Source organism: Phalacrocorax carbo, chromosome 1, assembly GCF_963921805.1.
Source record: "Phalacrocorax carbo chromosome 1, bPhaCar2.1, whole genome shotgun sequence".
NCBI classification, from domain to species: Eukaryota; Metazoa; Chordata; class Aves; order Suliformes; family Phalacrocoracidae; genus Phalacrocorax; species Phalacrocorax carbo.
The window spans coordinates 24,824,531-24,840,975 of NC_087513.1; the positions used below are offsets into that span (position 1 = coordinate 24,824,531).

Genomic DNA, 16,445 nt, shown 5'->3' on the forward strand with positions numbered 1-16,445 from the left:
GATGAGCAGACGTTGAGGTGGACTGAAAGCTGGTTGAACAGTCAGGCCCAGAGCACGGCAATCAGTGGCATGATCAGTTGGAGGCCAGTAACTAGCAGTGTACACCAGGGATCAATACTGGATCCAATACTGTTCAATGTCTTCTTCAATGATCAAGATAATGGCGCAGAATGTACGCTCAGCAAGTTTGTTGATAATACAAAACTGGGAGGAGTGGCTGATACAGCTGAGGGTTGTGCTGCCGTCCAGAGGGACCTCCACAGGCTGAAGAAATGGGCTGACAGGAACCTCACACAGTTCGACACGGAGAAGTGCAAAGGCCTGCCCTTGGCAAGGAAGAACCCCGTGTGCCAGTACATGCTGGGGACCAACCGTCTGGGAAAGCAGATTTTCAGGAAAGGACCCGGGGGTCCTGGTGGATGTCAAGTTGAACACGATCTAGCAATGTGGCAAAAAAGGCTAATGGTATCCTGGGCTACACTAGGAGGAGTGTTGCCAGCAGGTCAAGGGAGGTGATCCTTGCCCTCCACTCAGCACTGGTAAGGCCATACCTGGGGTGCTGTGTCCACTTCTGGGCTCCCCAGTACAAGACGGATGTGAAGCTACTGGAGAGAGACCACTGAAGGGCCACTAAAGGGACTGGAGCCCTCACATACTAGGAAAGGCTGAGAGAGCTGGGATTGTTTAGCCTAGAGAAGAAAAGACTCGGGGTGGGGGGATCTTATTAACATGTACAAATATCTGAAGAGAGGCTGTAAATAAGATGGAGCCCAGTGACAGGACCAGAGGCGATGGGCACAAAATGAAACACAGGAGGCCCCTCTGAACATAAACATTTTTTACCTCTGAGGGTGACCAAGCACTAGCACAGGCTGCTCAGAGAGGCTGCAGAGTCTCCATCCTTGGAGATATTCAAAAGCTGTCTGGACACAGTCCAGGGCAATCAGCTCTAGGTGGCTCTGCTTGAGCAGGTGGGTGGACAAGATGACATCTAGATGTTCCTTCCAACCTCAGCCATTCTGTGTTTCCTAAGTCCCAGTTTAGTTGCTTAGCCTTTGAACCATCCTTCTATACTGAAACTTCACTTCCCACTGATTAAAATTATGTGATTTGAGACAAAGAATCCTATTCTGCAAAATCAGTGCTACACTGGCCATTTTTACAAAATTGTGTATTTCCTTTACAATTACCCTTATAATGTATCAGTTTAAGTTAGTTTCAGTAATCCATAAGTATATGCTTTGGAAACATGCCAAAAATACCCGAATTGCTTAAATTTGCAGTCACTAGTTTGAAACGGTTCTGTTCTAATGCCATTTGAGCATTAAACTGCTACTACAATGTACTCTGAAAAGTGTCTGTGAGCCTATTACTATCTATAGCAGTGTTATCTTCAATGATGGGAAAACAGGATTGTCTGAAACAACTTTATATAACAGAAATAATAAGAGAGGTTCAAATCTACTGCAGTCAGTTATCAGCCTAGATTGCTATTTCAGCTGCCAGCAGAGCTCGAAGTGGAGTATCTGAGAATGTAAAATGGAATCTCTTAGAGCTGGTTATTGCCACAGACTACCAACGATTTTCTCTTACATATCAAATTTCACAGTGTCTCAGCTTTTTACACAGGCCAGCTACTTACAATTTCTCAATTAACTGCTTTTCATCCAGTGCACCTGGGAGGTCTCTTTTATTTCCAAGGACTAACACCTGAAAGAAATCATTCATATTCATGTTAAATCCAGAAGCAGTAAAAGTTTATTTTTGTCTTTAACCATTTGTTGGCATTATTTTGGATCTTGCAGCTAAGTATTTAGAACGCTACAGTAGACATATTCAAAATGACCAATGACTGTGGGATCATCGTGGAAATCCCACCCCTAGTCAGGGTCAGATGCTGGATGCACACCCTCTGAAAACTGGATCAAATTATTTCCAGGTGTATCTATAAGTATCAGAAGGCTCCTCTGGAAGAGAATCTCTCTATTCTGGATGGCATTATGGGATGGTGTCAGACTGTATGCAACTAAACCTGAAGGACAGCATGTACCAGGTGCACTCAAGTCACCAATGGACATTTAATTCATTCAATTCAAGGACCAGACGAACATGAATCAAAAGTAGGGCCCCAGCAGTAGAGGCTTGGTTCTCAAGACCCAGATGTGACTCTCTCTGCAGTTTTGCTCTCCTGCTTCTTAATGTTGACATACTAAACAGACCGGCACCCAAACCACATACCACCCAAGCATCATCCAAATGACTGACTTCTTCCACTTTGAGCATCCATGGTAGAAATCAGAAAGTCAGCCATTAGGAATTAAGCTTGAGAAATGCAGAAAATGTACTGAATAGATGCTGCATTATGCAGTACTTAAGGCTTCAGGTATAAATTATGGTCAGATAAATGGGTTGAGCACACCCTAAGATAAAGTAAGCAATGGAAGGTTTTTCTAATTATGATTGCATTATTGTTTTCCAGACGCATTACAATTCTGAGTCAAGACTGTCCTATTATTTCCTGTGAATCTGGAATGCATTAAAACTCATTATTTGCAGTCTCAGATTAATAAAACTACCTTAAAATCTATATTGCCAAAGCTTGTGTACAATAAATTGAAGGAAGTTCAATACTAGTTATTACCTGTGAAATAAAGTAAGTAAAAAATACATTACTGCACCTCGGAAATTACTGTGCTGGTCAGGCTGGGCAATTGGAATGGGATATTATAACATGTAAAAGGAAAGGAACTTAATTAAATACTTCTGAAGATATGAGAGACCTGTTCTTCCAGGAAGGAAAAGCGAGAAGTAAAACAGGATGTGAAGACAGTACAAAAGACAGGCAACGCCACTCACCATGAATGGCACGATTATAGATTTCTGTAGGATTTGTTCAATTATGTACTTAACATATAAAACCAAAACAATAATAGCAAATCCTATAAAAAAGATAGGGAGTCACCTGAAGACCTCTCTTTCGAGAACAGATTTGTGAGAACTTTATTCTCACAATGGTTTCATGTTGGCTGGCTGTCTACTCATCCTCAGGTGACTCTGATCACTTGCACTCGCCAAGTGTCCAAACGTCTGCTTACAAAAAAGGGGCCAAGCAAGACCCATCAAATTGTGAGTAATTTTTTCCTAATTTGTATGTACCACTGTTTTCTTTCTTATGATCGAAGGTATGAAATCTTGCTTGGTGATGTCAGCATCAAAGATCAATGCTAACCTAATGGATTCCTACTGGGTCTAAATTGGCAGTTTTCATTCAGTTAAACATTAGTCTCCACTTCCATAATTCCTCACCAGAATTTCAGCAGAATATACTATTCTTTGACACTTCCTACTGGAGAATAGATGCATATTTGCATTTTTTTCCACGCAGTTCGGTTTGAAAAACCAAGAAGTCAAGAAAAAGAAAAAGTCAGGACACACAAAAAGCCAAGCTCCCACAATCTCTGGAAGCAGAGGGCACTATTTGATGTTAGCATCTGCCAACCTTCAGAAAGCCAAATCTCACATGCCTTAAGATACTGCCAGAAATATGTCTGGGTCACTGGTTCAAACCCAGCCAACAAGGGGACTGACTGGAAGTAATTACTGTCTGATAATGCCTCATGTGAAAATGAATTTTTTTCCAAATCTACTCTGACCTTTAGATGAGAAAACGTCAAACATACTGCAGCACTGATAAGATGCTGAGTCCTCCGAAAAAATGGCACAGTAATTTTTGCAAGAGTATAAAGGCTGCATCAAATTTAACCTAGTATTTTCAAGACTCCAGAGGAACCAATTCATGAGGTCTACATACACTGTCTACATTCAGGTAAGAATAATGATCAAAATACTTACTGGAATTCCATGCAATTGTGGCTTATCTATCAAACTGTGTAGTTCATTCTTTGAAGCTTCTACTTTTTCTAAGTCTGCTGCATCCACCATGTAACTGCAATGGGAATATATTTATGATATTGTCCATTACTTGCAAAAAGTTAAAACATCTGAAATGTGACAAATATGTTTGCATAGACAGTCCCGAGTTGTATACGTCCTGCATTTATTAATACAGGAAGATACAGAATTAAATACGGGCAGTTGGGAAAAAAATGGCCTGAAACATGCAAATCTCATATATCTGGGTTGCTGGATGTGTAAAACACACTACTTTTATCATCTTGGGTCTTCTTATGTGATAGAGGTAGACAGGAAGAAAAGCATTAAAATACATTTTGTATGGGCATACACAAGAAAACTTACACAACTGCATTGACTCCTCTGCAATAACGCTCCCACATGCTTCGAAACCTTGGCTGCCCTCCAATGTCCCATACCTGGAAGAAGTAAGAACACCCCAATCCCAAAACATTTTTGAACTACACAGTACTAACAGAACAGAAGAACTCTTACATGCAGCATGCACGTTATATTGACAATGCCTGAACACAGGCATGTTTTTAAGGGACCTTCCTCAGGAGAGTGGTCTTCTCAGCCCCTTCCAGCCAATGGAGGGGGACAGGCACGTTCACAGGGCAAATCAGTCCTGTGACATTAACAGCTCCAAATGACCCTCTGGAGAACACTACCCTTTCCCACTCACTGCAAGAAAAGTCTTACTCAGATACCAAAGTGAATCCTTGCAAATGCAGTCTAAAACCCAGAAAGAATAGCATCATTGTATGAGAACAGTCATGATGTTCCATTTTCTACGGGGCTAGGGAGACCTGAGTTAAGAATGCATCAGGCCTTCAGCAGGATAAAGATGGATATTAAGTAAATAAAGAGTTGGCCAGAGAGCAGATTGAGTCCACATATAGGATGATATACTCTAGGGATCTCCAATACTTCCACAGCTCTCCCAATCTTCTCAAGCATTTGTTCATCAGATGTGCTTGAAAAGACACATGGATTAACCGATCAGAACCAGAAAGGAAACAGTAGTGTAGGGTAGGCCTGAAGTGATTAATCAGTGAATCTTAAGGCAAGGAAGCTCAGATCCTGCTTGGGATTTTATAAAGCCCCAATCCTGCAAATACTTATGCATGCTATTAGTGTCCAGCAATCCCGCTAAATTCTTTATCATTAAAAGACTAGCACATCATTTTCCCGTACAGGAGTTATTCTGCTTTGCTTGCAAAAATTCAGTACTTCTGATGGATGACAATAACCTTGTTTCCAAACTGTTTCTGAGATCAAAATACCAGGGAAAGGACCTAAAACATGCAGGCAAGGGCTGCATGATGATGTAGCTGTTGCAGTAACATCCAAAGACAGTTGTGTTACAATTGACACACATATTAAAATAGTGGTGAACACTGAAAAATAAAAGGAATGGATTTGTTTCTATGTCAAGGACAAAGTGAAGTAATTAGTTCTTACTTTAATCAGATATAGCTATTAAAACAATATGTACCATCTACCAGATCTAGGCGGCATATCCATTACAGCACAAACTAAATTTGGAAGTAACATACACAGAAACAAAATTTTCTTAAGAGTTGTTTTTATACGTATACTTTATAAATCCAAACATATTAAACCTGCCGTGGCAACAAAGACTTGCACGACAGAGCGACACTTAATAGACCTTTGGGATAGGCCTTTTTCAACTAATGTAGACTATATTTTTAATTCCATAATCTATAAATCACATTCATGTATCAATTTCTCTATCATTTTCAACACCTTATGTTCATATTTTAGAAACAGATATTTCCCCATTCACCATTAAAATCATTTCCTGATTGACATCTTACTGTACCTTCTGGCATAAAATCAGTATATCACCTAAATGTAGACTGCCTTTTATCCCATTTATAAGATCAAGAATTTTACACATAAAAGAGTTGAGCGAACTTCTGACCATGAACTGGATATCAATTATTTTCTGCACTGACCTTTGAAGCGCTGTTTCAAAAGTCTTAACAAAACAAACCTTTTATTTTAAAGGTTTGAAAGAGATGAGTACACAGTTCAGTATTACAGTGAGATGACAAACCTCACACCAACGCTAATTATTCCAATAACTCATCGGGACCTTGAAACAACCAGTAACCATCTGGTGCACATCTGTGTGTCTGGAAAAAGAAACTAAATTATTTTCTTGGTAGATCAGGGAAGAAAGAAGGGGAAAGAGAACAGGGAGGTCCAGTAGTAAGATTAGATTTTTTGAGACTGACAGCGATTATTCCTGGTAGCCACAAAAATCTAGAAGACTATGTAGCCTCGACTAATCACAAAAGAAATAATACAAGATAAAGAAATACTGGGTTTATCCTTGTTTGATGATATACTATATCTATACTATAATAAATTGCACTGCAGAACAAGTATTATTGTCATTAGGAGAAAAAGTCACCTTGAAACAATGGAAAGATAAGTAATTTCCCGTCAGTTTCCCTAATAAGGCTTACAGCTATTCATTAAAGTACAACATGAAGGACAAAATAGACTAGGTGTTTTTAATAGTGCTTGGGAACCCAGCTTAAGTCAATATATTAAGTTATAATTATCTGAAATAGGGAAATAAATGCATGAATTTTAAAAAACCCTCACCTCTTTGCCTATGTAATTAAAATGGTGCTAGTAGTAACTTTCGAATTCCCTTCATTATATTGAATAGCCAATGACAGAGTTAACTACTCAACACACAAATCTCTGCCCCAAACCATTTCCACTGTACGACTGAATGGACAGAACTGGGAGAATACAAAAGTCACCCAGAAAGGAAAGGGGAGGAGTCTCACCATCAGAGAAGTTTTCTTGCATGAGCCTTGCATATTTTGTACATCACCTATTTTTGTATCCCAGTATTTAGTACACAGCTAAAAAGCATATTCTGGGTGTGAACTGGGAGAGGCAGGAGACTACACCTTAACAGCAGAATATGCAGCTAGCTATGAAAATAAGTTTATTTTGCCTAGGTGTTTTTAAAAAGAGACTAGACTTCAAATTGCTCTCATGGCTTTCATTAGCCCCTCAGGAATAAAATTTTCATAATATTTAAGAGGTAATTTTATCCCCAGAAGAGCAGTAGATTTTAAGAATCAGAAAATGCCTACAGAATTACCAAACCAAACAGAGAAAAGGTTTCTTTGATACCCAGTACCATTGCCTTACAGGAGATTAAAATCTCAAGGAGTTGTTTTTTAGGCTCAATTTCAAAGGCATACACCTTATTTCTACTGCATATTATAAATCACTATTTTATTTCTTCCTGTCTACTCCTATAGAGCAGTAATTCTTCTAGTGCTTGCAGGTCTAAACTCTCATAAAATAATTTAATTTGTAAACTAGATTAATCACTATATTTTGGAACCATCATTTACCATAGTGCTTATACTTACCTGTTAAATCAAATTCTTCTAAAACAGGAATCTCTCTGGATATGTTTCTTATTCAATTTCTTCATGTGGATCTAAGGCTCCTTCTTAAGACTGCAGCTACCAGCTATGTTTAAAGAGCAAATCCTTTTCTTTTGCACAGAGGTGTATCATGACAGTTGAGCAAAAATGTAGCTCGAGAATAGGTTCAAAGATTTTCTAAAGCTTTCAGTTACAGGAAGGCTCATTAACACTCTAGCTGTGTTACTTTTAATTAGCTGATATTGTGGGAAGGCCTGACAGCTAATGAGAAGGTTGCAGAAAAAGTATTTCCTAGACATCAGTTTTACACAGCTTTTTTTCAGACATGCTGGGTAGGATATTTCTTGTGGACAGAGGTGTGTACAATGACGCATTTGTATCCCTATGTCAATGCATGGGTTTGGTACCTACGATCTCACAGTAGTCAGTGAAGCCTAGACAGCTATTCCGCTGACCAAATGTAATGCTGTCTTTAGGATGCTCTAGGCTTGACAATACTGACTAGAGTTCCTCTGACTATTATTAAAGGAGCTTAAGCCTCATTGTAGACATACAGCTATTTAAATTCAGGCATCTTAACTTGCAAGCTGAATCCAACATTTCAAATACTTGAACTCAGAAATCTATCTTTCTGCTTGGAAGTATTCAGAAAATATCAGCCATAAAACCTAACCTGAACAAACAGGTGAGGAAATTCTCAACACACATAAGTATGCGGGCAGAATAATGTAGCACCAGCAACATCCAACACCATGCTGTACACAGACAAGTCCACGTATACTGAGATGTGACTAATGAGTTCATGCATACACAGCAAGCAGTCACAGCATTCACAGCCAACTCAATCTGTAATGACAGGGAGTAACTGGAAAGGGTGGGATTCATTTCCCTCCACTTCAGCCACCTAAAAGGTAGGCATGTAATCCAAGTGACTAAAATTCCTCTGTGGGTACTGAAGAGCTCAGAGGGCACCCACAGCAGGAAACGATTGCATCTGTCTTACCCACCTTGCCTACCAGGTGAACCATTCTTGCAAAGCACCCACTGCTTCCCACCGAGTTTAGACAATTGACTCAGGCTGGTTTCCTCCTTTTGATCTGGCTCAGGGGAGACAAATCCTAAACAGCCACCTATTCCAGACTAGAATCTTCAACTAGTAATATTCAGCTTCCCCGTCTAATAAACAGGAAGAATAAAAAGAACTAAATCAAATAACCTTCAAATCTATTATCCTATGTTTTGGAATCGACTTTACAGTTGGTCTTAAAGCTGAAAAAATATGTCACGTGGCTACATTTCCTGCAGGCAATACTTCCCAGAACACTGTGTTCTTTGAAATCATTCTTGTCCTTTAAAGAACCTTGTTGTCACTCCTCACTGGCGATAGAGTCCAACTTTTAAACATTTTTTTGCAACTAGGTATATTAGTCACGTCAGACAGGAGAAAAACGCTATATGCAGACTTCACCATTTATAGCTATTTAATTTAATCGTAGCACTTTCACTGAAGAACTGGAAATGGACTTAAGACTTGCAACACTAAATGGATGAGTATCTTCAACTCCTGAAAACAAGCACAGAGGCATTCTAATGGGAGGGTGTATTTCTCAGTGATCAGAGTATATTTGCCATTTTATCAGAGACACAAGGTACCATGTTGGAAGGATCAACAGGTGGATTTTAAAAAGGATACAAAAACAAAGTCTGTTCTCAGAAACTGTTTTCTGAACCTCATGCTCCTTACCTCCACATTGTGATCTAAGGCAGAAGAGCACCAGGGAATCCAGCTTTAGAGATAAGCCTGTAATCCCTCCAATCAAAACGTAACACACCTCTAAATAGAAGGAGCCAATCCATCCTAGCCTCAATATTGTCTCCTCCCCAAAAGTAAAAAGCCCTGATCCTGTGTGACCACGTGCAGTCCTTTGTGCCCTCTTTTCATATGATCACGAATCAGCCTCTAGACTTCAAAGTCCAAGAGATTCTGGTGAAAGTAGGCATACAGAGGTTGTAAGTTGTAGGCAGAACTTGCATTTGGAAGACTGAGGGCGAGGACACCAGAGGCAAGGACACTGCTAGCTCAAAACAGCCAATCAATAACTACTGTAGTGATTATTAATTTTGCTTGTCCTTGAAGAACATGTAACAATGAAAGCAAAAATAAGTATTTGCTCAATATGAGAGAAAAGCCAGGATCATGTGCAACAGTGTGTATTCTGGGAAAAGGTAATCTAATATTGGTAGATTAGACAAGAAAAGGACGTTCTCCCAGGACAGACTTAACCCCTCAGAGCAGCTCCCTGGCACTCTCCTCGTGTGTCCTCCTTGTCCTCTACCTCTCAAGTCTGAGCAATCCTGACAGATTCCCAGCATTTATCAAAGAGGCAAAGCTGCTGAGGACAGAGCTAACCAGGGGCAGCATTTACGTTTCCCACGTGTCCCAACAGGATGTTGAAATAGAACATATGTGTATGTAAACTACAGATAACTTCAAGCTGGGAGCAGATAAAAAGACAAAAAATCAGAATCCTGAAGTATCCAGACCAACTAGAGGGGTGGTCTGAAGTAAGGCAGCTGAAATTTAACACACACAAGTTCAAAATGCTACATTTGGACAGAGGGAACCAAATGGACTAGCACAAAACGGATAACCAGGTAGAGGTGCAGGACAGAAAGCTTGAGCAGTTCACAAACTAAATACATGTTTCAACAGTGTTGCCGATCTTAAATCAGCATGTACTAGCAGAAGCATCTTATGTATGATTTTGGAAGTACGTACTGCCCTGTCCTCAGTGTCAGGCAGGCTCTGTGTTTGAGCACCAGTCTGTAGAACACACACAGACAAATCAAAAAAAGTCCAGATGAGAAAAGAAATGGTGAGATCTTGAAAATGTGACCTATAAAGGGGGAAGCAAAACCATTAGGTTTCCCAGGAAACGGCTGCCAGATATAGAAGAGAAATAAAAAGCAGCTCAATTTGTGATGATGGCAACTCATGTCAGATATTAGGAAAAAAAGCTTTCTAACACTTAGAGTGAAAGAACATTGTACAAAACAAGGGATCTTGTAGAAGCTTCTTCATGAGGTGCTGGAGCACATCCAAAGAAAGGCAACGAACTGGTGAATGGTCTGGAGCGTAAGTCTGATGAGGAGCGGCTGAGGGAACTGGAGCTGTTTAGTCTGGAGAAGAGGAGGCTGAGGCAAGACCTTATTGCTCTCTACAGCTACCTGAAAGGAGGTTGTAGTGAGGTGGGTGTTGGTCTCTTCTCCCAAGTAACAGGTGATAGGACAAGAGGTTGAGGCAGTACACACAGAGGCTTGTATTACTGCATGACACATGAGATGGTGACATGACAGGTATAATGTTTCTTAATTGCTGCTGAATAGCAGGATGAAGTATTACAAAGCAAGAGGATTCTGTTTCTATGCGGATGTTTGGAGACTTGGAAACTCTACTATCCAGAGCAGGGAGGGGTGCTGCAATGAAGACAGCTGGAAGAGGAATGAACAGAGCTGGGATAATCCTCCTCCTCCCACTCTGCCACATCAGAGCAAACAGCTTTTCTTCGCCCTCCAGCAGACTGGCCTGCGCTGGCGCGGGCGGCAGCTCCCGTGGAAGGACGCTGGCCTCTAGTGGCGACAGCTGGGGTGACCAGAGTCCAACCTCCGTAGCTCCAGGCCCGCTCCCTCCGGACTGCAATATCCGCGGGGGGGTGCAGAAATTGGCTGGCAGTGCTATTTTAAGAGAGCAAGCATAAACGAAGTGCAAGAGCAAGGAAAATGAAGTTGCTGCATTGCCTGACTGTATGCATGTCTTGTGTTGCTCTATTTCTTTTTCATACCTGAGGCTATCCTAAAACCACCACTGTGACGATCAACAGTTGATTACTTGGGAGCCTCACAATCATTTAAAATAACAGTTTGTGATGCATGTCTTCGGAGGCTCTGATTATTTGGTTTGTTAAAAGAAACTTTTTAGCCGCTGTTTAGCTTATTGAACAGTAAATCTCCGCAAAGCAAAAAGATGACTAATACTGAGCTAATCTAAAACCAGAGCAATCCCATCAAAATCAGACCACTCAGGAAGCAAATCCTGCTTGGAATTAAAACCCCAAATTAATTCACTCATAGATTATTTTTTTTTGTCATAAAGAAGCAATAACCATCAGTTTCATTATGAACTCCATCAAAATAGTTGTAACCGCTCCATAACTTGTAGTACATTAGGTATTTTGATACTGGAAATCATCTTGTAATTTAATACCTCAACCACAACCTACCAATTTATGAAGTTTCCTGCTTAGACTTCAAATGCTGCCTGGTAAAATCTTTTCTCTTTGCCTCCTCTTTTTTCTGGAAATAATAGGTAACAAAGTTATAAAATACACTGACAAGCCAAAATTTGATAATTCATGGTTAAAGCTGAGAGCTTTACATTTCTGATCACGCTCAACTTTAATTAAAGAGCATGTGAAATTGGCATCTTCCTACAAAATGTTTAGGCTTGCATGAATCAGTGTTTTTCTTTCAGTGTGGTTCAAATAAATACATACAAGCATGCCAGTGATGATACTTTTGTACTCTAGGATTAGAGACTAAATATGAGAGTAAATTCGCTAGTTTCTGGAAACGACTGCCAAAATAGGAAGAAAGTAAAGAAGACCGTGGGCCTCTTAGTTCTTGTCGCTTTCTGGAATTGTATGTAACATGGACGTAGAACTGTAGTCAAGAAACCTGGCAGTGATGCTGCAATGCACTACCATAGTACTGCCTTCTTAGTGGCCTACCCCAAACTCTGGCAAAAACCAGATAAAGGATTAGTATCACCTATTTGTTGGTGTTGCAACTTTCTTTGCCTAAGGTGATCAGTCCTAGCCTTCTGGAATGCCATTTTTTCACCTGATGACTTTTTGACTCAGATGGTTTCTCAGCCTCAGTCTTATATTAAGGTTAAGGGGTTCTGTTTTGCAGTGTCCCCTGGGACCTTTGAAAAAGGTTAGATGCAAGACCTATCCGCTTACCATTAAGAACATTCCTGCCACAGGCTAAAGACTGCACAGGTTTAGTAATGTAACACTTTATCCAGGAATTTTAATAGTAGCTGACAGTTGGATATCATAATATTTCTACGAGAAAGATAACCTGCTTTGTTGGGATAAAAAGGTTAAAGAAAATTTCACTCCGAATCCTTGTTGACTGAGCTGCAAATAGGTCATCAAAGGATTCCAGCAGGAAGCCTCCCCCTCACCTCTCTCCAGTCATCAACTTACCAACAAATTATGGCATTCTCACACTGAAATAGTTTTGGAAACTTTATCTAGCAATTAGGCTGTAAGATTTTAACAGCTTACCTAGATACAGCAATAGTGACATACAAGTACTTCACCTTGACAGGCTTTTAAGGAAACAAGCATCTATACGTAAGAGCCATATTCCCTTACATCTCTCTCACTGTATGCTGTTGTAGCAGAGAGACCATGTGAACTGGTTAAGGTAAATTATTTTCCTGTGCAGATTGGCTTCCAAATCAAGTATCGTTTTTGAAACTAAGAAACATATTAATAATGTTAGCATTACCCCCTTATTCTTAACAACTCTAATAACAGGAAAGGAAATTCCTAATCTTGTGGATTATTTATGAACTACGGTGGAATGTGCTAACTTTTTTATTGACGATGGCATCTGTGGACTTCTTTCATCAGTGGTAAAGCAAGGCAGATATGATGAAAAAATGTATGAAATTGACATTTAGCAATAACTAAAATAGAGTCCTCTCCTGGATGAATTGGGAAGCATTGATAAAGCTCAGATGGAAGGTACTGCTTCAGTACAAATGCACTCTTCTGAAATAGAAGGGAGGGCTCAGGCAGGAGGAAAAAGAACACCTGCATGCCTGAAAGAACAGAAAAAATACATCTTTGAATAAGTGAAAACTTAAGACAGTTTGACTACTTAAACTGAAAAAACAGCTTTTGCTTCTGAGTCTGCATTTGCTGCTTCATATCACAATGCTAATCACAATTTTTCCACTGGTCCCATTCTCCTGCACATCTGCCATTGATGTATAAGAGGTCAAGAAAGCATGCGATAGCCTTAGGATGCATTTGCACTTGTAAGGCAGTACCTCTGACGTTCCTGCTGTAAATACACTATTTGGTTGGCTGTCGTAGCTACCGTACATGTTAATTTGTGTATTATAAACAGAATGTTGAGGGAGAAAATCTATACAATTAGCACATCAATCAGACTGTTCTTCTGATATCAATGCCCATATGACTTCTCCATCAACTCTCACAAAATCAGAGAATGGCAGGGGTTGGAAGTGACCTCTGGAGATCATCTCATCCAACCGCCCTGCTTGAGCAGGGACACCTAGAACAGGGGGCACAAGAACGCGTCCAGGCAGGTTTTGAATGTCCCCAGGGAAGGAGACTCCACAGCCTCCCTGGGCAGCCTCTTCCACTGCTCTGGCACCCTCACAGGAAAGAAGTTCTTTCTCATATTTAACTGGAACTTCCTGTGTTCCAGCTTCATAACTAATATTAATGAATCATTAATTATTCTTAGGGACTAGCAAACTTAACACCATCCGAAGTTCATAAATCCTAGCAATATAGCATTAAACATTTAATTTTTTAAAATATTGTCACTGATCGTTCTGAATCCACTATCAGTCTATGTGTATTGAACCCATAACTCTGGCAGCCCTCTAGCAACAGGCTACGTTAGTTGTGCTTAAATGTTTGCAGCTACCAGAGCAGAAGGATGAAGGAAAACTTAATTTTTCTCACCAAAGGGACGGAGTGCTTTCTTCCTGTTGAGATTCTGTGCTCTAAATACAGTGTTTTGCAACTAAATCAATCTATCCAGGGTGCCCCCAAAATGCATTATCTTGCCTGCGTCTGTATCCTGCTTTCCCACACTGTGGTGGCACCAGCAATCAGGCAGCTGTTTGGGGAGTACACTACTTAGGTAATTCAACTGGGGAGAAACTAGCATGGGTGCAGGTTTGGTTTGGCTGGTTGTTGGGTTTTTTAGAGGTTGTTTTCATTTAGATCAGTTGACTGATCTGACTACTGCTTTGCCATGTGATCGCTGGTGTTGATGGAAGAGGGGTGCAAGGGTGCATGACCAGGCTTAAAGTAGAATGTAAAACCTCACATCATGATCTACTTAAACTGATTGTAAAAGCTGACCTTTAATCTCTGCCACCCTCGCTAGTCTGACCTGATTCCCTCTTAGGTTTCCCAGAAGGCAAGTCTAGTTTGTCCCCAGCATGAGGAATGTCATCCTGAGGTTTAGAAGTGCTACCACCGGCAGAAAGCCAGGTGTATTAAAAGGTTATTTTATGAGGTGGGTTTTTTGTGGGTTTTTTTTGTTTTGGTTTTTTTTTTTTTAAGAGAGGCTGGTTTTATCTTCCTTTACAAGAAAGATTCTGTTTGGAAAGCAGAATTTGGGCCCCAAAGGCAAAAATATTCAGAAGTTCTCACTTTGGTTAAAAAGCCTCTTCTTTTGGGAGAAGATAAAACAGGAATGTACCAAGCTACTGTTAGGATGAAGTATGTTCTTTATATAACAGAGTTCAGCTCTTTGCCTAGCAACACGTGGATGGTTGTTGAGACACATTCACCAGAGGGACCCAAGACTAGCATTTCTTTTGTTTTCTCATCCACTGACAAACATGCTCGTGGACTAAACGAGGACATTTGTTGCTTCCTCTTTAAGGGACAAGAGCAGGTATTTTGAGGACGGAGGTATTCAGGGTTTGGCCTTTGCATGTATATGCGAAGGGATGAGGCACAAAGAAACCAGGCAGTAGAAGAGGAGAACATGTTTGATGAGGACAGGCTAATGGGCTTGAGGAGAGTTGGAGGGAAACTCCACAGCAAGGAAAGAGAGGAAATGGTTCTGTGCCTATCAGTACACCTTCCTGTTATGCAGCATGAATACTGCCCTACTGCAATCAAAGCAGATGTTCCTGTAAATTAAAATTTTTCTTTACCTTACATGTAGTGTACACACTAACACAAGCAGAGCTGGCCACAGAGAAATGAACCAGCAGCGATGAGGGAGACCTTGGATGATCCTGTATATACTGACAAAAGAGGTGAAGAAGGGCCAACACCAGAAGTTAAACCTCATCATCGGTGACATTTTGGGTTTTTTCACCAGTTTCAAACATAGCATTCGTAAGAACTAACAGAAAGCATGATGAAATAACTACCTCCATTTACAAGAGAAAGCTGTGTAACTGTTACTCAGCAGAACGCACACCTTGTGCCCTCCTTCTCTCTCCTGAAAGACAGTTCAGTTACCTTTTATTCTTTCTGATTCCTGTGTCCCTAAAATAAACTGAGTGTACAGGGTTGGCTGTGAGAATTAGTGATGACAGGCTTTTGATTCTGGTCACCTATGTTTTACCCAGATAAAGTCCGACTGATGCAGGCTTACTCATGTTGCCGTATAAATTCCTCCACGTTTTCAGAGAGCTGTCCACTGTTTAAAGTAATGCTAGTCTTGACTACCTATTCCAGTAGACAAACACCAAAGTTTAACTGAATTTCATTACCCTGACGCCATTAGCTCCTACATATTTACCTCACGCTAGTCAGCAGCAGATGAATATAAGGGTTTGTTAGACACACTAATAGTGAATTCCATGAAAACAGTGCTGAAAAAATTGATCTTTGAGAATAAACTGTAAAATGAGAGCCAACACACATTCAGATTTGTAGATGTTGGCAATTCAAGCAGCTCTCAACTCATCCCTGTAGAGCTTATAAAAAGTAAGAAATCATGACAAAAATTCTTTCTGCTTCCATTACCTGTGCAGAGTGAAGGTGTTCTCTCAAAATTTCACAAGTTTCACTCCTGTAACTCTTGCAGCATGTGCTTTTCTTGCTACAATATATTTTAACAACAAATATAATAAAGGTATAATAATTTGTATTTATTTTAAAATATTAAATTGGACATTTTCTCCTAGTATCACACAAAAGCTAGTTATTCAAGGCTACAGAAAGGCATTCCCTTCTGAAAAAAATTCTCTGCTGAAATTTTTACATCCTGGAAGGACACACTTTT

At 40.2% G+C, this 16,445-nt stretch overlaps 1 protein-coding gene across 2 annotated transcripts in view; it reads right to left on the reverse strand.

The window, feature by feature from the left end:
- The window catches only part of LOC104048632 (ADP-ribosylation factor-like protein 8B), a 28,134-nt gene that overhangs the window by 5,067 nt on the left and 6,622 nt on the right, over nt 1-16,445 (reverse strand). For both annotated transcript variants that reach the window (XM_064455182.1, XM_064455100.1), the window contains exons 3-5: nt 4,258-4,331; nt 3,853-3,946; nt 1,643-1,710 (exon numbers count right to left, since the gene is read on the reverse strand). In XM_064455182.1, coding sequence (XP_064311252.1) covers nt 1,643-1,710; nt 3,853-3,946; nt 4,258-4,331 — 236 coding nt within the window. The remainder of the gene's footprint in view (nt 1-1,642; nt 1,711-3,852; nt 3,947-4,257; nt 4,332-16,445) is intronic.